The sequence below is a fragment of the Nyctibius grandis genome, chromosome 1, assembly GCF_013368605.1.
Source record: "Nyctibius grandis isolate bNycGra1 chromosome 1, bNycGra1.pri, whole genome shotgun sequence".
Taxonomy (NCBI): Eukaryota; Metazoa; Chordata; class Aves; order Nyctibiiformes; family Nyctibiidae; genus Nyctibius; species Nyctibius grandis.
This window is the reverse complement of record NC_090658.1, coordinates 36,785,876-36,811,456: the sequence shown is the minus strand read 5'-3', so window position 1 is coordinate 36,811,456 and position 25,581 is coordinate 36,785,876. Positions and strand designations below refer to the sequence as shown.

At 36.9% G+C, this 25,581-nt stretch overlaps 1 protein-coding gene across 3 annotated transcripts in view; it reads left to right on the top strand.

Moving 5' to 3' along the window:
• Positions 1-25,581, top strand: part of BIRC6 (baculoviral IAP repeat containing 6) — a 194,194-nt gene that overhangs the window by 125,594 nt on the left and 43,019 nt on the right. For all 3 annotated transcript variants that reach the window (XM_068415935.1, XM_068415930.1, XM_068415945.1), the window contains 5 exons: positions 2,211-2,407; positions 5,265-5,565; positions 8,390-8,607; positions 10,952-11,116; positions 13,067-13,235. In XM_068415935.1, the coding sequence (XP_068272036.1) occupies positions 2,211-2,407; positions 5,265-5,565; positions 8,390-8,607; positions 10,952-11,116; positions 13,067-13,235 (1,050 nt within the window). The remainder of the gene's footprint in view (positions 1-2,210; positions 2,408-5,264; positions 5,566-8,389; positions 8,608-10,951; positions 11,117-13,066; positions 13,236-25,581) is intronic.

The following is a 25,581-nucleotide window of genomic DNA, read 5'->3' as shown; positions in this document are numbered from 1 at the left end:
TCACCCAGTGACCCCTCCCCAGCCTGAAGGGGAATTGGGAAAAGGAAAGGAGACCTGTGGGTTGAAATGGAAACAGATTTAGTAAAATGAAAACCCCTAATATTAGTACTAATGCTGATACAGAATACACAGAGTTATACTCAGCCCATATAGTGGTCGCAAGCTGTACACTCCCAGCAGTGAATGCCAGATGTTGAACGCTACACGATGGTCACAACAAACAGGATACTAAGCCTCAGGAGCAGAATGACAGGCAAGCCCCTCCAGGGTATGGTAACCATTGAGGAGGAGCCCTGTTCTCAGCAAACTTCCCAATTTATAGTGAGCGTGACATTTATGGTATGGAGTACACCTGTGGGCCAGCCTGGGTCAGCTGCCCTGGCTTTTGCTTCTTCTAGCACCTGGCTAACTCAAAACTGCTAACGGCCTTGATCACCATGGGAACCTGCATACCATGGCTGGTCATGAACTAAAACAAAGTGTCTTATCACCTTTGTTCCCACTGTATCGGGTTCTGCAGTCTTCTCAAAAATGCAGCTTTGCTAAACAGAAAATTGATTCTATGATTCCACCCCAGCGAAACCAGGACACTTGTTTTCCCTCTTTGGGAAGGCTTACAGCTTTTTACACTGTAAAAGAGAGGGGTGAGCCTTCAAAATCTTTATTTTACAATTTTCCTTATCAAGGAAACCTAACCGTTCTTGTGGTCTGATCAATTCATGTCATTGCAAGCAGTCAAACTGTAAATCATGTTCAGCCTAGCATGGTGGAATCCTCCACGTGTCCGATGGAAGGTGGTCCCTTGCTGAGACCAGCATGTTTGCAGACATCCTCACCTTCTATCTGTGGCGATAGTGACTTCCACAGAGGTGGTTTCTGCCTGTATCCTGAAGAACAGTAGACATCAAAGCTGCTGTATGTACTGAAAGTGTTATGTTTGGGCTCTTTCTTACAAGGATTATCCTGCTTTGGAAGTGTGTGTGACCTTTTCTGTTTCTCATAGTCCATCAGGTTGAATTAGGGTGAATTGATGTACTTACTCCTACATATCCCTGATATGAGCTTACTAAATCTGATACTTTGATCATATTACTCCATAACGATGTGCTCCTCCCACAACATACCCATAATGTCCTTATAACCTGGTGCTTCTTGCACATTTAAAAGTTGAGAATTAGGTTTGGGAAATACCTGCGGTTTCCTATTTCCCTGCAAATTAGGGAAGAGAAGGGTTTAAAAGATAAAGTATCTGTGGTTAAAACTTTTAAAAAAAAAAAGTTTGTTTTGGTAGCTGCATGAATTGTGCTTTAATGTGCTTCTGTGTTTTTACAAGCATATAATAGATATTATAGTATTGAACAACATAATCTGCAATACAGATTTTTTAGATTAAATATATTGAATATTCACTATGAAGTTTGCCTGTGGTAATGAGCAAAGAAGGTTGATTTTTGGCAAAATGAATTGTGGTAGCGTTCTGTATATACAAGCTGTGTACATCAGGGTGTAAAATTATCTTTTTTTTTGTCTGTTGTACAAGATATTAGGGTGCTTAGTCATAAACTGGGAGGAGGGAGGCTAGTAGAAAGTTAAAAATAGACATTTAATGAGGAAGAATAGAATGAAATTTCACAGCTTTGTCAGAGGAGCATTTTGACATCTCACAGAGAGGAGATGTGAGAATGATAGGTGTGGTGAGTGATAGGTGATACGACTTTATGGATGGTGAGTTAAATGATGGGAAAGGGGAAACTAAAAAAAATATTCTTGTTCAGCATTTTTGAGGAAAAAGCAAGACTAATTTAAGGTTATTTTTCCTTTCTTCAGCTATAAACTCTGTGTTGGAGAGTAACAAACCTACTCTTATCTCCTAGATGAGACAGTGTTAAAAAATGTCTTACTTCAAAAGTTAACAAAATCTTCAAGGCATAGATCAAATTCTAATAAAACATAAAATTCTAAAAATTAAAATGTAAACCTGTATAAATAATCCCAAGTTATGACATGGATCTGCCATCACTGACAAAAGGTGCCACAAATACTTCTATTTTCTTTTGATATTCTTGTACTCATTAATTTCAGGTTCTTCACTCAGGTTTTGCTTAAGAAGGAACTGATACTTTTGAAGTCCACTTTTTAAGTGAGGACGAAGAAATAAATACAATATTGATGATGATGTATTAATTTCTCTTACCTCTGTGTTTTTGTAGAGCATGCAGATTTGCTGGGACCTTGCCCTGAAGATGAAGCCATCAGTCCTGGGGATGAGTGTATGGATGCAGTTCTAGATGAATCACTTCTTGAAACTTGTCCCATTCAGTCTCCGCTGCAAGTTTTTGCAGGAATGGGCGGATTGGCCCTTATTGCAGAGAGACTCCCTATGCTTTATCCTGATGTAATTCAGCAAGTGAGTGAAAAAATCAGTGTAGAAAAACATGCTAAGAGTGGTTCATTTGTTTGTTTAAGGACAGTCTTTTCCTCGTATTTCTCTGTGGTTCAGTTTGACATCTCAGTTATGTGGGGAAGCTGCTTTAGAATAGGCAAGCGCATAACTCCACAGCCCAGTCCAGCTACACATGCTGCTTCCCTATACATGTTATAGACTTCTTGAGTGGCCGTGTCCTTGTGGACCAAACGCATGAATTCAGTGTTGCTGCTTGCCTCACTTCTGTTAATTCATAAATATTTTGGAGGGTGCAGTAACATAAAGTTGCTGATGTACTATAAAGCCATACTTGCTTATCATTTAATTGCTCATGTAAATGTACCCTCAGATTTTTTTATGTTAAGTGAAATTCAGTTCTCAAAGCAGATTATATAATTTTATTTTAATAATAATTTGTTATTATAAATAATAAATGACCGTATAATCTTAATTATATTTATATTCATAATTAACATATCTAAAATAAAATTATATAATAAATAATATGTTATTTGTATACATATTATAATTACGTATAGAATTTCTCTGGAGGCACTGGTAGGCATTTCAAAAGTGTCAGTAGTGGCCTTAGTGTGAAATTACACCTTTTTCTGCTGTTCTAGGTACACAGTCTATTTTAAAAAGGGAAAAAAATAACCTGTGAATTATTCAAATTCTATTTGGCTATATTTTTGAAATCTGTGGCTGATACTCCAAACAGCAAAGATTGTGAATATTTATTCCCTTTGAAATTAAGTTAATCACTAATTAAGGGTGCTGTTCAGTACCCTGACTGCAAAACTATGGCAGGAGTAGGAACCCTGCAGTGAGACCAGATAATGAGTGTGAATCCTTTGTAAATAGTTCATAGAATCATAGAATGGTTTGGGTTGGAAGTGACCTTAAAGATCATCTCATTCTAACCCCCCTGCCACAGGAAGGGACACCTTTCCACTAGACCAGGTTGCTCAGAGCCCCATCTAGCCTGGCCTTGAACACTGCCAGGGAGCAGCATCTACAACTTCTCTGGGCAACCTGTCCCAGTGTCTCACTACCATCACAGTAAAGAATGTCTTCCTAATATCTAATCTAAATCTCCCCTCTTTCAGTTTAAAACCATTCCCCCTTGTCCTGTCACTACTTGCCCTTGTAAAAAGCCCCTCTCCCGCTTTCCTGTAGGCCCCCTTCAGGTACTGGAAGGCTGCTAGAAGGTCTCCCCGGAGCCTTCTCTTCTCCAGGCTGAAAAGCCCCAGCTCTCTCAGCCTGTCTTCATAGGAGAGGTACTCCAGCCCTCTGATCATCTTCATGGCCCTCCTCTGGACTTGTTCCAACAGCTCCATGTCCTTCTTATGTTGGGGGCCCCAGAGCTGAACGCAGTACTCCAGGTGGGGTCTCATGAGAGCAGAGTAGAGGGGCAGAATCACCTCCCTCAACCTGCTGCCCACGCTTCTTTTGGTGCAGCCCAGGATACGATTGGCCTTCTGGGCTGCAAGTGCACATAGTTCTGCAAAGATGTTTTATAGGTCGAGTATCAAGCCAGTTCAAGAATTAAAAAGTTAAGGAAATGTGTTCATATAAACAATTACTTTATTTTGAAATCCAAGAGAGATAACGTGTACTCTCTCTTGAAGAAGACTGATTCATGGAATTCTGCAACAAATGAAAGGCAACTTATTACCATGAGAAATTTCATCCCTTTTTTTACTTCTTTTTCTGTAGTCCTGGGAAGTTATTTTCACATTTTTTTAGCCTGAGATACAGGTTTAGATTCAAATACTGAATAAGAAACACTGTGGTCCATAAAAACAAATTAAGGACAATAATACCAAATAGAAGATTCAGAATGAAGACTGATGAGTTCTCCAGACTCTTTATTCTCTAATTTTACTTTTATATTTGTCTAAGTCACTGGTGCTTCTGATTCTCTTAGCGTGTAGATGATTGGAATAAATGCAGCTAAACATGACTCTGACTTTTAATTAGGAATTTGGTATTCTGAATAAGTTCTGCAAGGGTTTTTCAGAGTAATCTTTTCCAGTTTAGATCAGTCTGGTGATAAATACTAAAATCTTAAATATGATTGCGTCAGTTCATCTGCTAAGCCTGAAACTTCTGTGATGTTTAATTATGAGAGGGACCTGGGTGTCATACCTTCATTTTAACTGAGTGTATGACTGTTTCCTGGGGGATTGTACAACTATTACTCCCTTAAGCTCTGATTCCCATCATAATGCCTGGCTGCATAGTCCACTGTGCCGTGTTAGTTCAGAAAACAGAACTACAGACTGTTGCGTAGGAGCATAATAGTAATAAAGCCTGCCAAACCAATCGAAAGCCTAAAAGGAGCACGAGTTGCTATGAGACTGCTAAGATACCCACATTTCTTCTCAGTTTTTAAAGGTATTATGGTGAATTATTCTCCTTTTTGCAATATGTAATTAAAAATTAAACACTTGAGTTCACACTCAGTGTTTAAAAATAAAGGGGCCATTTCTTATTTAAGTCTGATACATAAACTAATCTTTGTGTTGTTTATTTCAGTGTAATTTGTCTCCTGTGCCTCTAGATACCTTTTAACTGAGGATTTTAGGTTGGCAAAATGCAGTTGCTTGCTTGTGTAGGCGGATTCTAGAATTGTATTGAAATGCAACCAGTATGACCTTTTTAGCCATTTAGCCTGGTCCCCATATCTGTAACTGATAGTATATATTTCACATGACTTTTTAGTGGTGTCTTATATTAAGATTGTATGTCCTTTAGATCCTAACTTTAATAAAATTTTTGCCTAGGTGATTAACTGAATGACTACCGAATTTTTTTGTTGTTTTTGTTGATTAAGGTGAGCACTCCAGTGGTTACATCGACCACACAGGAAAAGCAGAAGGACAGTGATCAGTTTGAATGGGTTACCATTGAACAGTCAGGGGAATTGGTGTATGAAGCACCAGAAACAATTGCGGCAGAACCTCCACCGATCAAGTCAACAGTTCAGACTATGTCCCCCATACCTGCGCATTCTTTGGCTGCCTTTGGTTTATTTCTTCGTCTCCCGGGCTATGCTGAGGTGCTGCTAAAAGAACGGAAACATGCTCAGTGTCTGTTGAGATTGGTGTTGGGAGTTACAGATGATGGTGAAGGAAGTATGTGCTGCAATTATTATGTTTCTTTGTAGACCACGGCTAGATCATTTTACTTAAATGTATTTACACTGTAATGCTTTTAGCAGGAAGCTAGAATTGGTTTGTGCAGAACTGTGTTGCTAGCATCTTTGGTAGTCTCTTGTCACTACATATTAAATTCTGTCTGGCAAAGTTTTGTCACAATCGTCAGTATTCAAGTGTTCTCATCTAGATGTCAGAGTAATTGTAAAATAACTGCTGATAAAACTTACAGTGACACTCTTAAGATGACAGTGCGCTCAGACACAACAATCTGAGTAGCTGGGTATGCTCAACTAATTCAGCAAACGTGTAATTCTGCAGCCAAATGCAGAATAATATGGATGGGAGGACAGCTATAGCAGATGTAGAACAAATTGTTGAGTAATACTGTTTTAGAAAAGTATTGTTGAGTAATACTGTTTTAGAAAAGTATTGTTGAGTAATACTGTTTTAGAAAATTTAGAAAAGGAGAGAAAAAGCTGAAGATCGTAGTGTTCAAATTAGCTGAGCAGGAGCTCTACCTTAATGGTGTGAGTTCAGAGGGAGAAATGGGGTATTCTTCAATGAATGAACAGATTGAGCCGAGAGACAACGTCAGTGTCTTTGCAGCTGAACCTGGAATTCTGCAAGTTCTAATACTTGTATTTCTTAGTGTTTTGAAAAACTGGAAGAGTGTATGTGAGAGATGTTTTAGTACTTTTAAGACATTTCCTTTCATTATGATTTTGCAAAGAATGCTGTTTTTTCTATGCAGCAATCAATTGAAGTTTTTTTCTATTCAGCAGCCTATAGAGCGGTGGGCATCGTGTAGCTCGTAAGACCAACTGAGAAACGAAGGGTCTCGTGTACCCTCCTTTCTGTTTATCTTTTTATTTCTTTTCTATTTAGGTACAGGACAGTAGACAAGAATAAACTAGATAACAAAAATTCAGTCTGGCTGCTTACTCCCACCTAATTTGAGTACTAATTAACTGAAGGACTGTATGCAGTCCTTCAGATTTTTATGTCCTTGAGTGGTTCCAGTCCCTTGCTATTGCAAACAATTTTTATATCCTTCTTTTTTTTTTTTTAAAAAAAAAAAAAAAAAAGAGACTAACTCAAATCCTTAAAATTTGGATTGCTTTCTTTTTTGTGTGTGTGCATCCACTATTGCTGCTGGAATACAGTTCCAGAACATAATTTTCCTGATAGGTAGAGACTGCTTTAATTTCAGCCTGAATTTATTCATATCCAGTTTGTGCCCATTTATCATTGTGCCAGCATTGTTCCTCATCATAAATAGCTGTTCTTTCTCTGATGCATTTGTTGACAGGAATTGTATTCCCTCTTAGCCTTTGTTTTTGCTGGACCGAACAGTCAAGTTTCTCCATTCCCTAAGTGAAATGTCTGAATTCAACTCTTTACGAAATATGGAATCAATTGTACACAGCGGTCCACATTAATTGTCTGTATAAAGCATTAATATTTTTCTTTTCTCTTGGAAATGCATCTTTTCATACACCTAGAATCTCTTTACTTTCTCACATAATATAAAGAGCTGCGCTTACAAATCCATGGCTTACGGATTAAAAATGGGTTCAGTTGTCTGCAAAGATAAATCATGGGCAAACGTTTAGTTTTTCTTTTTTGTCTCCTTGTCATTTGGCTACACCTGCAGTTCTTGAAGTCTATTAGATGGGCTTTTTTCCAGAGATGTTCAGTTTTATTTATGAAGATCCCAGTCAGAGGACTTTTTGCTTCCTTCTTGTTATTGTCTTTACAAAGAATATCAGATAGATATGAATTAACTTGTCTGTATATGTATGTGTGTGTGTAGATACATATCCATACAAATTTAGACATAATTTGTAATGTATTTCAGTTTAAACCTCTGGATGATGATATAGCTGATAAACTCTAAGAATGAGGGAGAAAATACTACAAGTATGTTTAGAGTAAGAGGCAAACTTCTGAACAGAGTTGGCTGTTTTGAACTATTTTCAGTATCTGAAGTATTTTCAGTTGTCAAATATCTCTATTTACATATGCACTGGGGAAGGAATGTGAAATGCATTGTTAAATACAGAAAAAATTGAGACAGTTTCCCAAATCTGAGCACGTTGCATTAATAGGTCACTCTTGTATTTGAAATGTGGCTTTTATAAGAAGTAATTTTTGCTCATAATGCAAAAGGGTTAAAAATCTAAAATAATTCTACTACAAAATTCAAACGTGGAGCTCATCTAATTAAAATTAGGTTAGTATTTCACCATGTATTCAACTTGAATAGCATCACAGCTTGGATTGTGTCAGTGACTTAATTCCCACTTTGGGCACATGAGTATGAAAAATAATCCTACATCATAAACTACAGCTCCTTGTCAGCTGAACTGCTATTAGCTGGCCATGTGCGTTCTTTAACTTGCTGTAGTTGGAATGTTTAAAAAAAAAAAAAAATTAGTTCAAACCACCTTCATTTTCTTCATTCAGAAATATGACCTGAAGCATAGTCAAATACGGAAACTATACTCACTATTATTCACAAACTGAATTTTCTCCCTGGAAGTGGCGAATCAGATTTTATAACTTTGGTTCTTAACCAAATCCATAAAGGAAATAAAGAAACATTCTTTCTTCTACACTCTTCTCCTGATGAAAATTTTTTGTGAGGAGGAACCTAATATTAGATCGCTTACTATATGCAAATACTGAAGTCCTTGGTAGATTTCTGTATGTGTTGTTTATAAACTGTTGCAGATATTAACAGGCTGTATTGAACTATTGAAAGAAAATGTGGTCTTCACATATTTCTTCTTCAATCTAGGTCATATCCTGCAGTCTCCTTCAGCAAACGTGCTTCCAACTCTGCCCTTCCATGTGTTGCGCAGTTTGTTCAGCACTACACCACTGACTACTGATGATGGAGTACTGCTCAGGCGGATGGCACTGGAGATTGGGGCTATACATCTTATCCTTGCTTGTCTGTCTGCTCTAAGCCACCATGCACCAAGAGTGCCCAACTCTAGTCCCAACCAGGCAGAGGTAAGTTTAGCAAAAGAATAATTGCCACTGAGAAGTAGTAGGAGTTTTAACTATAAAGAAGAAAATAATCTCAATGCTTTCATTAGAGTCTAATTTCTGCAGAGTTGGCATTTGAATGAAGAACAAAAATAATTAGAAAGTACTTGATGAAGTAATTATCCTTGCATGTTGCAAATAAACATGAAATTTAATCAACAAAGAAGGCTTGTCATGAGGCATTAAGGTGTAATCAGTTTCTTTCAGAGGACCATCTTTTTCAGTGGGTGAAAGGCATAATGCTCAATGGATGGTGGTTCTCTAATACTCGTTAGATAGCATGACATCATTACCTTATTTAGCATTCATCATCTAAACTCTGCTGGCTGTGAATTATTTCCTCTTAAGTGCTTCACAAATGTAAATGAGTTGTGAAAATTAATGAATTAATGCAGTGATTTTTTTAAAATCCTTTTTACTGATGGGGAAATGAGATCTAAAGACAAAAATTTTCCATAGCGTTCAAGATCCTGAGTGAATCTCCAAAATTAAACTTTTTCAAGGTACTTCCCATATTATACCACTCTCTATTCAGAATATGTATCCCCTGATTTTTTGGGGATTATGAGTTGCCATTTCTGCATAACATACCAATTGTCTATAAAAGTGTTTAAAAAATTAATGACTTGCCCTCTTTAGCATTGTTGTGGCAGAGGCTTGCATGAAAAAGTTCCTGGTGGCTAAATATGGCTAAGCAGCTGCAAAATATAGGGCTGTCTGTATTTTAGCAGCTCTGATACCGATGAGGGCTTGAGCACAGAAGAGATGAAGCTGTGCCTGAGAATAATTCACTTTAATGGCTAGTCAAGTTTAAGGGGAAGCTGAGATATTCTGCTTCTAATGGGATATCAGGCTGCTGACACATTAACGCCTTAGCATTTTTGCGCTTTTGGAGGGAAAGGGCAGCCATTAATTCTTATCTCTGCTTCAGTTACACCATGACCCCTTAAACAGCTTGCTTTCTCATCATTCATATCTATCAGCTGATAGATGGTAACTTGAAACTAGAGATCCATCAGACCTGCACAGAGGATTGTATTCCTGGGGCCAGGCTTTCCCTTAAGTACTTTAAGTCAGTGCTCATTACAGTCCTCTTGAGTGTTAAAGGCACAACATGTTCATGAGTGATGTAATGAGTAATATCTACATGAGAATAACTACACAGCTATTTCATCACCGAGGTGCATTACATTCCCAATGTAAAAGTTAAATGGTGATTCCAGATTACTGTCAGTATGGTACTTCATAGGTGATAACTTTTTTTTACCATTGCAGTCTTTCCATACATCATTTCTTTTCCTTCAAGTATTATCTTTAACAAAGTCACTGAAGAAGATCTGAACAGAAAGTGCAACTTTTCAGAGCCATACATCAAGTATTACAAATTAAAGTTGGGCACCTACTCACATGACCTGGTTTCCAGTAAGGCTAATTGTCACTGAGTAACTCTAATGAAAGTGTTCATTGCTCAGAAAACGAGATCATTTGTTTAGGGTGCTAAACATATAATTAGGAAAGTATTAGTTAAAAAATGCTTATCAGAGTTTTTTCTGCATCCTTTTCACCAAAGATCTGGTAAACTTTCAAAATTAGCATAAGTACTTAAATAGTTTCATAAGGGATAAGCATTATAATATTGGAGTTATGTTAATAAAATGCAGTGAGGCAGACCATTGGAAAAAGCTGTACAAGCACCTTTGGAAAAAATGCACTCTCTTAGAACGTTTTAAGGACAAGATATTTCCCCCACCTCTTACCTGCAGAGGAAATAGCGTGTGTTTCAGTGACACAGAGATCATGTGTGAGAGCTATACATGTAACTTACACCTCTTGCTATTTTGGAGCGTTTATTCAAAATGAGCAAGTGCTTGAGCATCTTAACATTTCAGTTGTGTACTTTTGATAACATTTCTACTCCTGTCCCCTTCATCTAATTATGTTATTAAACTTGACTAGGTCTTAAACAGTAATAACTACAGAGCTGTGATGTTTAGCATGATATTAAGTAGCATTTTAATACTTTTAATCATTTAAGCAGCGATAGTATCTTAAAAGAGAACAAAAATGGGCTTACAGTCCTAGTCAAATTGAAGAATCACTTGAAACAATTTAGTGCTGACCTGTACTAGAGCTCCATGTATGTGGCAGTCTTCCCTATCTAAAGCTTTGAATTTCACTGGATCTTGATGATATCTCTGTAAAGTTAATAAATTTGGATTACAGTCTTTTGCAGAACAAAGGCTTTCTAAAGACAATGTTCATAAGATGAAAAACATGAAATTATTGTGACTTTTTTTGTTTAACTTAGCCACAGGTGTCAAGTACACACAACAGTGCATCAGCAGAAGAACAGCAGTTATACTGGGCTAAGGGTACAGGCTTTGGAACAGGCTCCACAGCTTCAGGATGGGATGTTGAACAAGCTTTGACTAAGCAAAGGCTAGAAGAAGAGCATGTGACCTGCCTTCTACAGGTGTGTAATAATGAAATGTTGATTAATGATAAGCACTTGAAACATTAGGACTAGATATTAAAAATGGAGCTTGTATTTTTTCAGTCACATAGCAGAGTAATTATGGTATTTTGGGCAAAAAATAATTTACAACTGCCTGTCTACATGTAAAATGGTACAGATCATATTTGGAGTGAGGCTGTTTTCAACTGTCACTAGGCTGCCGCATAAAAGACTTGTGCGGGTAAGCCTCGGTGACAGTTCCGAATAGACAGGAACCAAGAAGCATTCCAGTGTATTTCCCTGGAGCTGTTGCGTATCTCAGTCAAAAGTGAAGACTTTCCATTAAAGGAGGAGGATGTGGGAATAGGCATTTTGTTTTGTGTGCCACATAATCTTAAATATTCATTTCTCGCATATTTTTGCTCTGCTTTAAGGACATGCCCATGGTTGTTACTGGTCTTCATGAATGTGTTGTGCCAATATAACAGAAAATCTCACTCAGACATACTATAAAATCATGAGTATGTCAAGTAAATGACAATAGTAAATCACCAGTAAACATCCAGATCTTAGTAAAACTCTGATGCCTTCCAAATGCCTCATGCTAAGGAGAAGAAAATCCCACTTAATTAGGCTTTTCAGTGCATTGTGAAATGCAACCAACCCCTGTTATCGTAGGTCAGTGTAGGGAAAATGGGATTCTATCTAGTCATCAAAAATTCCATTCACAGAACTGCCAGCTGAAATGCGTTAGCTAACCTCGCTGCTGGGGTTGAGCACAAAGGAGATGAAATTCTGAAAATGCCCATGCCCTGACTGATATTTTTATGTAATCAGTTATTTCAGTCACTGTATTTTATAAGGCACAAGTATCACATCCCTTGCAAAAGCAAAACAAATAAAATCTGAAACAATTTTCCTAGGCAAGAAAGAGAAAAATCACCTGAATTACTCTGGGCGAAGCTTCTAGGCAGTATTCTGTATTATGGCATGCAGAGGTTTAGCTGTAACTGTGAAAAGTCGTGAGGTAAGGAGTCAGCAATTGGAGGAGGAAGTAGAAAACCCTTAAGCATTTTGCTGAAGATGTCAGTCAATTGTACAGCAGACTTTCCCTGGTCCCTTCTCTAGAAAGGTTGTTTAGAAAAATTCTGAGTGCTGAGAAGATGCTGCAGCAAAATACTGTGGGTAATGGGGTTAGAACAAAGAGGGTAAATGAAAGAAAGAAGAGGCTAAAAAGATTAATAGAGCCCCTGAGACTTCAAATAATACAGCCTTTCAAGCCTTGGAGTTACTTAATTTGAGAGTAAAACTGCACAAATCAGACCCATGGAAGTGCATTCAGTTGTATGTCTGCAACACATGGTAAGGGCCTGTGAACTCAGCCAGAACAACCCTTGGGACAAGGAGGTGTGCAGTCGTGAGGTGACTGCCCCGCTGTCACTGAGGGGAAGGTTCACTGAAGCAAGAGCTGTGCTCACAAGTTGTTGTTCCAAGTAACTGTTGTGGTCACCGTAAGTTGTGATTTAATCTGTAAACTCTGAAATCCCAAACAAAAGGAAGTTACAAAGGTTTTTGAAACGTTTTCAGTTCAAAAAAAAAATCTTTTATTGCTAGTTGGTATTCTAAAGTGAATGGGACTGATCAGCTGCATGCCTCAGTGGTGTGAGCTGACAAACTCCTGCTTCGAGTAACTCCAGCAGATTTGTCAAAATTCATATTAATTGATCTCTTAAAGTCATTCAGAATTATAATAGTTATTTAATTTTGTCATCAGCCAAAGTTGTAATCGTGATCTAATAACTGTATAGAATTTCTTCTGAGACATCTTTGGGACTGCTGAAGTAAATACCAGTACTGAATTAGCAAAATAGCTAGTGAAGTATTATGGCGTCTTCCTTAAGGTAGGAAACCAAAGTTCTTTTGCGTAAAATAAATCAGTTTTGATTAAATATTTTTTGTGTATTTCAGGTTCTTGCCAGTTACATAAATCCTGCAGGGAGTACATCAAACGGAGAGACCCAAACTAGCCATGAGGGGAGGGGACACAACAGCAGTGCTCTTCCATCTGTTCTCCTAGAGCTACTCAGTCAATCTTGCCTCATCCCAGCAATGTCATCATACCTCCGCAACGATTCAGGTAATGCGCCATTGTCTCCTTCTAAATTAAATTGGCTTACTTCTTTCAAATAAGTTTTTATATGAACAATAGGTAGTTCTGGCTCGTTTCAGTGCGTTTGCCAATTTAGAATTGTACTAATGGAGTCTTCGAAAACAATATGATAGTGTTAATTGAAATACTCATTTGTTGTAAGAGTTTAAACTTCGTTGTTTTAATGTCTTTTTTTAATTTGAAATTTAATTCTTGAACTGTTGAAACTAACAGAAAAATAGTATTTGGATCTGAAAAGGTTACATTTTAGTTCTTCTGCAGAAGATACATGGAGAGAGTACTTTATACAAGACTGAATCTTACTGTGAAGAAAAATGTTACTTTTGTAAGGAAACTGAGCAAGTATATGCCTGAAGTTGCTAAATGTTGCATGTACTAGGGCAATTCTCTTTCACTTTGATCAGAGCTTTTTCAGATTTATTTAGGAAATACAAAAATAAGCTTCTTATCAGAACTGCAAAATATTCCAAATATATAGAAACAATGAAATTGTTGGGTTTTTTTTTAAAGGACAAACAAATGAGTTACATGTGGTCATCACATTTCTACTCATATTTCAGAAACAAAGATGCTTTGATAGTTTTCATCCAGTGTGTTGCACCTTGCTGTGGAAACCATTTCAGTTGTACAAGGTAGCATCAAGCAATATGAGTTAAGCAAATACCTGTGTGGAACTGATGGCAAAACCAGCAGACTGGGTTTGTGGTTTATGTTCAGTCTCACTAGATGACAGGCTTTAGTATGAAGATGTTGAAAAATGTTTTTTCTTCAGATAACTGTCAGCCTGAAGTTTTGAAACACTTCCTGAGTCTTAGGTTGGATTTTTATTCAGTTACTATGTTTGTAAAGATGGATTTAATCCTTAAGTAGCAGAAGGAGTTGTTCCATTAAGTAGCAGAAGGAGTTGTTCCAAATCTGCGTAATTTGGTTTTGGACCTTATTTTGCCTACCCTGTTTTTGGAGTAACTGGTAAAAGTCTTGTCACGTTACTGCAGTTCTTTTGGATGCCATTTGTAGGATGTGGTGATGTGAATTTCTTGAAACGATGTCATAGCTTCTTGTTGAATTGCACAGTATATTTTATCTCCGAGGTAAAAGAGAAATCGTCCATGTCTTAAATAGTTACAAAGCTACATAGGACTAAAACAAGAACATGGTGCTCTTAATCTATAATAACTAGGGCATTGCATAATCTTGTATGATGGGATGGAAGTAGTTCACAAAGTCTGCTGGGGCCTTATAGTAAAAATAAAAATATGAAGGTGTTTCACTTGCCAGTCCACAGTTTGACACCTCTCCCTGATTTTGCGATGAATTTGTTGGTTCTATTTTGCACATATTACAGTGAGGAAAATGAACTGTGTAGCTTATACACCAGGCTCATTATTGCAAATGAAAATATAATGTAAAACAATAAAGTAAATGATAAAGTAAAACAATAAAGTAATCTTTCTAACATACTCATAAATTCTTCTTTGTTGAGGTAGAAAGGAAAAGCCATTGAAAGACCTGGCAAAAATGCTATGTTATCTAAAGGATGAAGCTGTTGGTTCTGAGTTATAGATGAATCGCAGCTGTTGAAATTGCTTTTTGCTGTTTTCAATAGAAAAACGTATGTGTCTGTATAAGTCACCTTTAACTGGGGAGGAACAGTCAGATACTGATAGAAGAGATGAGATATGTGGCTGGTGGCGAGAAGTTCAGACTAGTTTGGCTTTCAGGGACCATTTGTTTTTCCCAAAGTACGAAGAAAAGCCAGTTTCAGTGGGCAACAGTCATTTTAGGTATGTTTTCCACTGCTGGACTACTGCTACTTGTGGTTGGCAGGGGGTGTTGAGATGTTGTGTGTGTGAATTAACAGTTAGTAAAGAGTGAACAAAGCAGTTACTTTCTGCTTTTTCATAAATGGATCTGTAGCTCTTAATGTAGCAGCTAAACTACATTAAAGCAAAGCAAAACCTTGCTTTTCAGAGAAAAGCTGTTACCGAATCTTCTGATCACAAATTCACAAAGGGTGAGATTATTTCTTTTGGAATTTATAACTAAAATCTGAAGGTTCTTATGCTTTGATTGATCCAAGCAATAGTCTTGAATGTTTCCTGCTGTATTTGTTCAGAAGTCTATATATAAAACTATAATTAATTATGTTCTTCTGGATTAAAAAAAATAACAACTTTGCAGGCTTATATCAGTCAAGCTTATCTTTGAAAATATAATAGGATATCAGTATGAGAGGGAAATGTGCAAAAAGGATGACTTCTGGAAAGAATGTTTTCTCTTCATGAATATTTGGGTCAGATGCACTTAGTTTGAAAGGAGTCCCTGAAAACAATTTGTCCTAGTGATAGCTGGACATAATTCCAATGCAGTAATTACTGTTTAGTTCAAAAGCAGACAGATAATTCTCACATTAATGAGTGTGAGCTGCAGGTGATGCTGGAGCTCTCCGTGTCACTAACAGAGTGTCAGGAGATACAGCTAACAGAGAGCCTGGCTGTTGCAAGAGAGAGGTTGAGAAGCTCTGGAGCTGTGTTAAGCTCTGGTACAATGCTCGTAAGACTGAAAAATTCACTTAAACTATGTGTTTGTAGTTGAAACATTTCAAATGTGAAAGTGACTTTTAATTTTTATTTTTATTTTTTTAAAACCTCGAAGACGAATACAATGTAGTACCGCAGATTTGAGTCTTTCCTTTTAGACGTGATCTAATTACAGGCTTCTCTATCTTGAATACCTCTTTCTTCTCCGGTATGGCTGAATGCCTACCCAGGGGGAGTAGGAAAGGGAACAGTATTAGTAGTAACGCTCATGTACGTTGTATTCTAATTTTCAGACCAGTGTACCTTCTGCTGTCAAAAGGTACTTTCATGTGGAAGAAGCAAGTACCTGTATTCTTCCTGTAACATGCTGGACTGAGAAATTAGGACACTGCATACAGAATGCTAATAGAGTGTTCCCGGGTTCTGGCACCCCAGCAGGAACAAGCTGTGCCCAGCACAGGGCTGACCGAAAATAGCAATTTTCAGCAAGTCTGTAACTTTCTCAGACTTGAATGGATGCTGGTGGGACCAGTTAAAGGTTACCCTTATGCTGCAGGTATTTTTCTACTAGATTTCACGTTTTGCTGTCAACGGTTGCAATAACAGTGATCTTCAGATATATTTTTTATACATATATATGCTATATGCATAAAATTTTGTGGGAAAAAATTTCTATAAAGAAATATGAATGAAATGAAACTGCAGATGTGCTGTTTCCCTTTATTGCACAGTAGGCTCATACCACTGTGGAGATACAAGATAGTAAGTGTTTTGTTATTGATGAGAATTTTATATTTTGTTTACATATGTTCAGTTAGCTACAGGTATGATACATCCTGCTTGCAAAGTTGATTTGGCAAAATTCTTGAACAGTTCCAGTATCAGAATATAAAATTGGCCTATGTCACAGGTAGAAATGTATCGAGGTTTTTTGTTGCTTAAATAAGTTTTGCCATCCCTGCTTAGTTTGCCCAAAACATACATGGACTAGATTGTTATCTAGATTGTTCTAGATAAAAGAAATATTGATCAGACGAGTGCTCACATATCATTTATTCTTTTAGAAACCTCACCTTGAGCAGAGCATTACAAACCAGATTGCTCTGACACGTTCTGCAGCTTCATCTGCATCAGAGCAAGGTGATTGTGAAGTCCGTGAAAATTGTGAACTGACCACTTTCATTAATTTCCATAATTGCTTTTTTCTGGTAGAGAAGGAAGGTTTATCTGTCTATGAAGGACTTTCCTTATTATGCAAGATAGATCATAGCTCTAGTCACAAGGAGCAATAGCTGCTGTAGTCCTCACCGTGTTTCTTGATCATTTTTTCCTGTGTTTGTCTCATATCTTGTTATGGCATTACTGTGGCTTTTATTATCTTTCATTTTATAAATGAAAAAAGTTTATCTTTGTAACAATGTGAGATATTTTGTTATACTTGTGTTTATTCCTAGGGTCTTAATTCGTGTTTACTTTTGTAAAATTGATGTTGTTCTTAACTTCTGTATCATGGAACATCTAGCATGTCTTCATTGCCACGCATTTATGCACATTTCACACCAAAAGCTGTCATGTAAAACCTTTTCACTGTTGTCTTGTATACAGTGCATTTCATTTGAAGGAACTACTGCTGTAGGAAGTCTTTCAAATATGTGAACACTTCTCTCCTTGAACAAAGTACACAATAAAATCTGCACTGTGCAACAAGAGGGTCCCAGCAAACGTGTGACCGTCAGATTCTAACTGGAGTACACGGCTTTCTTGAAGGTCTAGATTTTGCTGATGAAAGTAGGAGTTATTTGACTGATGGACCTAGGTTTATGAAGACTAATACAAGCTAGTATTTACACGTGGGAGAGAAGAAAGTAGTAGTAATAGTAGTCTTTGTAGCTAACAGGATTTATAGAAAGAAAGGCATTGGAAGGGAATCATGAAACAGAAGGAAAATCAAGTCACTTTTAGGACACAGACTGTCTATTTTGTTATGGGCTTAGACAGTAAAAAGCTCAGCGAAGTTGGGATTCATCAGTGATACCACAATATTAGGTAGACTCTTCTTGTTTGAAAATGTAGTTGTACTGGTTTGTTCCTAAACTAGTATCTAGCAAACCCTGAGATGATTTAATCTTGTTTAAAGCCAAAAAGTAAGAGAGGTTTGGTACCACCTCTTCCTTGGAAGACAGACCTCGTAGCAAGTTGCAGAATTCTGCCCAAATTCTCTTTGCTTGAATTCCCAGGCTTACAGGAAGCAGGTGATATTGTGATTTTAGCTGGGGTTTTCTTGTGTGTTCCCCTCTTAGCTCTCTTAGCCACCCTTTCTTCTTTGGTGGACAAAGACTGCACGTGATGTGGTCAGCTTGCGGTTTTAGATTAGCTCAGTCTTCCTTGTGTTTGGCTGCTGAGAAGAGATGATGAATTTCTATGTGAGGGCTTTACTGAAAGGATTGTGTTTACTGACCAGCATGTTCCACTTTGTAAAAGTCCAGTATTTGCTTTTAATGCACCTTTCATAGTTTACCAAGTACTGTTGCACCCTGGACTTGTGTATTTATTAACAGTCGTGCTGCTTTATCCTGCTGTCAAATACCTCATTGTGAACTTTGGTGAGTAAGTACTATGGACAGATCTGTTGAAGGTGAATGTACTGAATTCTTTTTTTCTGCCTCTTTTGATACACCTTTGCTAGTCGTACTTTTTGGGCCTTGCCTCCTTACCTCGGAGCTTGAACTACACTAGATTGCCTGCTGAAGTTAGGGTATTTCTTTTCTATTAATCATACTTATTCTCAAGGCATTATATGGTGGTGCCTTGCTTTTTGCAAAGTAGTCCAGTTCCACTGGACTGAGTAGGCTGAGTACTTCAGGAAGCTTGTGTTACCTTATGGATCTCTGAAATCGGTATGCTGAGCTCATTCAGCTAAGAGCACTACATCTTTATTCATCCGTTGGTGAAGGTGTGAAGATACTACTGCAGTGTACTTGTTGAATCATCGTGAAATTCTGCTTTTCCATAGACTATTGACTTTTTACTGTGTCTAGTAAGAGGTAGTTGCTGTTAAGATTTTTTTGTTGTTGTTGAGATTCTTAGGCATATATTGGATTAAACGTATAAGCACCAGAGCTGTATATTGGAGCTCATTTAACTAAGGTTAGACTTAGGTCCACGTGAGTATAGGGCGCAAGTATTACTTGTTAAGAGAGGATATTAGACTTCTGTTTTAAAACAGAATATAAATCATATGCCGGGGCAATCTCTAATGATAGTATTACCCTCTTCAATGGGTTAAAACCTTTTGCTATAAGTGAAATTAGAAGGACAATGGCAGTTTAGATAGACAGTATATAATTACCAAAATTAAAAATTCCTCTAGTTTTCATTAATGTTTTCATTAATGTTAATGAACTCATTCATTGGTAAAAGAATGATGTTGAACCTTTGCCAGATTTGATTATAACTTTGGGATTGCTTTTTCTCTTTTGCTGTTGAAGTGTTTACAAAAAAAGGTGCAGTATCTCACTCCAGTGCTAGAGTACTAGTTGATTCACAGTTTCGAGAAGAGAGCTATGCACTGAAATGACATGAAATGAAACTGTTTATTTATTTGACAGAATTGACAAGTTTTAAATAACTTCAGGATCAAAATAAACAGCAGTAATTTCTACCTGAATTTCATATTTCTGTTCAGTTTTCAGGTTCTTGTAACCTCTCATTCTAAGACCCATCTCAAATATCCTTGTATTATGCGATCAATGCAATAATATCCATAAGAATGTAGATATAAGAAGTACATTGAAAAATGTAATAATGTATGGACTTTATTCTGTAGTCTTAAATAAACATAAAGAACCTGTATAATTCCTCTAGGATGTAGCTTAATTTTACAGAAAGCTTTGGTGCTTCATGTACTGAAAAATGAGTATACAATACTAGAGACTTGCTGTAGACTATGGATAGTGAATAAATGTTCTTGTCTGCACATGCTTCCTTCCAGTGCAGCCCCAGCTGTTTGTCATTTCTTCTGGTTGAGCCAGTATTGACTCAGAGTCACAAAGCCAGAATATACCATCTTCCTCCTCATTCGTCCATAAATCAGTGTTACAGAGTAGTTTCTGCAACTGACTGAAATACCATTGCCGAATTCGACAAATTCATTCTGTTCTAGATCCCTGACCTTATTTTACGCGTGTGCTTGTTTCAAAGTGACTTCCAAAGGCTCAGCTGTTTTAGCAGTTACGAAGTTCTACGCAGTAATAAGCTATCACCTATACAAGGGATGTATTTCTTTGCTTGTCATTTTATGGAAGGACTGGATGTAGCTTTGCAGCCTAGGAACTGAGCTGATTTTCAGAAATGCAGCTCCTCCGTTGTTCTTCTGTGGCACGTATAATACTAAGAATGGTATTTATTAAAATCAGTGTTTCCCTTTTTTTTTTAATGTAGTTTTTCTACTGTGTTTTTAATCCTAAACTCCAAAAAAATAGCTTTTCTGTTAGAAGTTATATGTGAGATACATTCATGTGTACAAAAAATTCTATGATCTCAGACTGTCTGCAGCTTTGGATCTAATTCAAAGACGTACATAGGTTTAATTAAAAACGTGGAAATAGTTTCAACAATTTCAGTAGTCTAATTGGATGTTCCATGAAGTATGCACAAGAGTTGCAATTCTGGGCCTCACTCATAAATGGTACAAAAAGGGAAAATGTCTTCAGGACCTGGTCCAGAAAGAGAGAGTACACTCTTCTGGGCAAAGATTATTAAACCTGTTTTCCATGCAACACCATGAATCCTTGTGTGATGTGTTTTATCTTACTTGAAAATAAGCATCAGGATGAAAACATGAAAGCTGGATTTGACTTAATGTTCTAACAATGGCGATACAGAAAAAGTAACAAGATTTGTTTCATTTGGAGAATATGTATTAGTGTGTCATTGTAATTATTAATATTTCTTGAAGTACTGAAACTATTCTTTATTTTTTCACACCACTTTAAAGGATTTTTAATTAGAAAAGCACATCGTCAGTATAGCATGATGATTTCAAATACAGATTCGGTAAAGGCAAGAAAATCTAACCTTTTTCAGCTTTCCACAAGGCTAACAAAAATGCTGCAGAATATAGTCAGTAGTTAAAATTTTATTTATACTATTACAAGTTTTGGTATAACAGTGTTCCTGTTTCCACACTTATTATACATTAGTGTAAGTTATAAGCCTAAATTATGCTGATCTAAAAAGAAAACCCTTTTGTCTGTCTTCTGGTCTCAGCTATGAAGAGACATTTTACACAAAACCATAGAAAGCATCATGGGGCTTACTTACATGTATTTATATATTTAATTAGTCTCTTTCTATATTGATTGTTTTCAGTATTTGCTTATATTTCTTGTGTCTTGCACACTTGCTAGCAATAAAACAGTGGCATCTCTGTTTCTGCTATTTGGATTTCATCTGTTATCAATGAGAAGTTGAATATGGTCTGCCTTCTTTTATGTAATTTAGCACTCTAGCTGGGCTCACAGGTACGTTTAGCAGTCATTGATGCAGAGCCCGTAGCCACTTGGCTCTGGAATGTTTTTGTTAATCTTTTCAGACAGTGGGTTTTTTTACTTTAAATATAGAAATCGTTCTTACCATCACTGGTCTTTGCACTGTGTGCTGTGCAATTGATGTTCAAAAATGTCATCAAAGTGTCGTGTAGATGTACACAAAAACAATAACAAACAAATTGAGCACAGTTCCAATAATCCCAAGCAGTGCTAAAATAGATTCTTCTTTTTCCTCTTTCTCCTCTTGCCTTTTTACATCTTCCAGTGTTGTGATGGCAGAGGTCCCCATTTTTCCTGCAAATACCTTCACCAGTATTCTGGCAGCTAGCTAGAAAAAAGAAAGCAAATGGTAAATCTGGTCTGACAAACATGCAAGCTTTGAGCTTTTTAAAAACAATTCTGTACTTCTTTACACAACACTTCTTAATGCTGTGTTTATTGAGTTGTATTCATCTTTTGTTTTCTTTTCGTATGAACATGTCTGTGTTAAAAGTAATTGTTCTGTAGATACAGATTTGATAGAAGGAGTGGAAAAATAGCTTGATGCTTCAAGCCAATTAATATGCTTCATTATAAAACAAATTTAAAATTTGTCTTTAGCTAGCTAATTTGTTTCCTTATGAAACATCAAATTGATGAAAGCAGGTATGTGGGCATTGTCAAAGACTCTGAAATGCCTGGGGAGATTATGTGAATTTTCAGCTGTTGTTAAATATTTAACTGTCACAGTACAAAAACAGTTGAAAATATTCATGTCTACTGTTTTTGAACATGGAAGATATGCCTCTTTAATACAGTATCACTGTCTTTTTTTGACCAGTGAGCCCTAAGTAGGCAATTGCAGGTGTGATCTTATCCTTTTACTTGTTTAATAGATCAGGTTTTGGACATCCATGCAACAGTAAACATTTAACAGAAAATGTCTGTCTCTTCAAATATGAAGGTAGTTGTTATTGTATATGCTTATTATTGCAGCGTGCCAAAGGACAGTAGTACTTTTGTAGTAACAAAATTCTATACAATGTAACTATTTGAGACAGATATTTACAGATGCGTGTCCGATTTATTAGCTTTTTTATTGCAAAAGTGAGGTTGACAGGTCATCTCTATTACTTAGCTGCTCTTGTACTCTTAATTTACAGTCAAATATCTTCTAGAAGCATGTTCTTTGTAAGATTATGTTCATTGGTGGCTGAGATGTTGATATTATATATAATCTGCTATGCTGTTTTAGCCTTATTGATCAGAAATTTCTAACCTTAAACCAAAAATTGATTGGGATTTCTACTAGTTCAGATAACCCCAATTTACTGAAGATTTGCAATCACATTTTATAGTGCAGTAACATTTTTCTCTCCTGGCAAACATCTTTAATCATTGGAGAGAAACGTATTTCTGCTGTGAGTCTAATTAAAGCCATCAGCTCAGAGCATATCTCACAGAAAGGTAAAAAAAAAAAAAGATTTTTCTTACCCTACATTGCATCAGGAATAAAATGTCATCAGACATGCTTCTTACTTGTCGATTCAGTGGCAAACCAGGCTTTTATCTTCATGAAGGGGCTGCTCTCCTCACTCAGACAGACCAGACAGGAGCACGAACAGTTTCTTGATGAAGAAGTTTATCGGTGAGGAGAATAATGTTACAGAATCTTCCAAATGACTGGCCTTCTCTGTCAGTAATCCACTAAAGCAAGTATAGTAGAAAAACAGTAAAACCCTTTCTGATAATGATCCTCACTGTTGATTAATTCTCATTAAAATTGAGGATTTTTTTTTCCTTAGATGATGCAGAGCAACGCAATGCATGCTGTTCAGTTTTGCGTTTAAAAAAAAAAAGAGGAACAGCTCCTGGTTTTATTCAGTTACACTTAGTTATTTATTAAGACTTCAGAAAAACCCAGCCTTTGATTTACTCTTTGTGGCAGCCGTCTGAAGAGGCTTTCTCACGTTGACATGCTGTAATTCCAAATGCAGCGAACTACGTGCAGTCACACAATGTAATTTTAGTCCAGGCTGAGAAAGGATGAGAAGTCTGCTTTACTGGCAATAGTGTGAACGCTGTCACACACCTGCAGTGAGAGCCTCTGGAAAGAATTCCAAGGTATTCTTTGGAGCATTGCATAACTTAGCGAGGCAAATGTGAAGAGAGGAATGACAGTGGCTTTAGTTGCACACTGTGGTGAGCTGTGACATTGATTAAACATGCACTTGGCACTTGCTGAATAAAGAAGGAGCTACGAGCCACCCTTGCAGACAGTGAGTTGCATAACAATGTGCGATGGCTCTGCTGTTTCATTGTCAGGCCCAGCACATTTTAATCTTGTACCAACCGGAGAAAGTGTGTGGTGTAAAGAGGAGTAGAGTTAACTGTACTTGGGGGTTTTCAGAGGAAGTGCTGCATGACAAATGGTGACATTAAGGCATTCAAGCTGAAACAGTGTTTCTGCCTTTTGTCTTTTTATGCTTTGTTTGACAGGCAATTGTTTCTATGGAAAATACTACTTCTAACGCTTTTCCTCTTTTTATTCACCACCCAAAGAATGCATGTTAGTGTGTAATTAATGAAAACACAGACTTAAAGAAAAATATTCCTGTCCTGATTTCATAGCAGCAGTAACTCAGTTTTTTCCTAGGTGAATCAGAGAGGTATTTTTTGCCTGCCCTACTGAAAAGGGGGGGGAGCTATGCCAAGTCTTCTCTTCTTCCCAATCTCTTCAGATAAAAAGCAACAATTTTAATAACCTCTGCAAGTAGCTGTGTTTCAAATAATCCTATTCAGTGACTTTGTTCTATGAAAGCTACCAATGCAATGTGTTTTCGTGGGTATAACATAGCTTCTTGATATGAAGGCAACTATATTTTACATATGTTGGAAAACTTATTTAAAAAAAAATACTTGCAATATCAAGCAATTCAGAATTCAAAAGTACAAAAAGCTTATGCATATGAAAAATCAAAATATAATTAATTACATTGAATTCAAACAGCAGGAATGTAACTGGAAACCTTGATCACTTTCCAGAACAGCATATTTTAGAAATTACAAGGCATTGTTTGAAATTCAGTTTTCAATAATTTTTTTTGTGAGAAAGCAAAAGAGGGTAAAATCCTTGCTTTAAATACTTCCATTTTCAAATTAATTTACTTACACATTGATTTTTTTTCTCATTATTTTTCTAAAATGTCTTAAGTACATTTGTTAGTTTCTTAGTAATGAACAAAACTGCATGTTTTACATCTGTATTATTTTAATGGTAAATACCATGTTTGAAGTACCATGACTTGTATGGTACTTGTATATGATTTACCCTTTATCCTGAAAGTAATGTTGCCTCGGTGAAATTGTTTGACTCTAGAAGAATTCAGTAATTAGGTTAAATCTCGCCAGCATAGCTTCCTTAAAATATATTCTAATATGTGTATGTGGTCTTTCCTTTTAAGCTTATCCCTTATTCTGAAAAGGCTGCTGCAACTTCAGTTGTTCCTGGAATTGTTTTCTGTCTATGGATCTGGAATCTATTTCTGTAGTCATTTAGATCCATTCAGAGATATAAAGATGGGGAAATTTTCACCTGTGTATTCTGACCATTCACGTTGCTGAGAGCACCTAGCAATAACTGCATTTTTGAGCCATTGTACTGTATTAACCCTCACATGTTAAGAAGCAACAAACCCTTTCCTTTGTGAAAGGGGGGAAATTGTGCAATGTGCCTTTTTTATTTAAAGATTAATGATGTATTTGGAAGGTAGGTGTCTGTCACCTTGTCAACACAACCAGTTATAAAGATTCAGGGTCAGCAGAAGAATTTCCTGCAATATTGTCAAGTATGAATAGTGACAATAAAATAAATTCAGCAGCTCGACAGCAAATAACCAGCTAATTAAGATGTATCCACAGAGAGCAGCAAAAGATTCACAAAATATTTCTTGGCCTTGTTATTGCCATGGTTGAGGTTTCATAGTGGTCTGCCATTTCCGTAGTTGTGATGCAACTGGCACTTCAGTGGCTCAGGTGAACCCAGGGAAACAAATCTCTCTGGGCTCCCCCTGCACGCAGTTGAGGGGGAACGACACCTCCTGCGCACTGTGATCTGGATTCCACGTTGGCCATGGACCTTGGTTTGATGGCATTTCTCCCCTCCCGTCCTTCCATTGTATTGATATGCGTGTCTGTGCAGACATGCTGTGAGCTGGTTTGGAGAACAGACCCGGCCAAAAATAG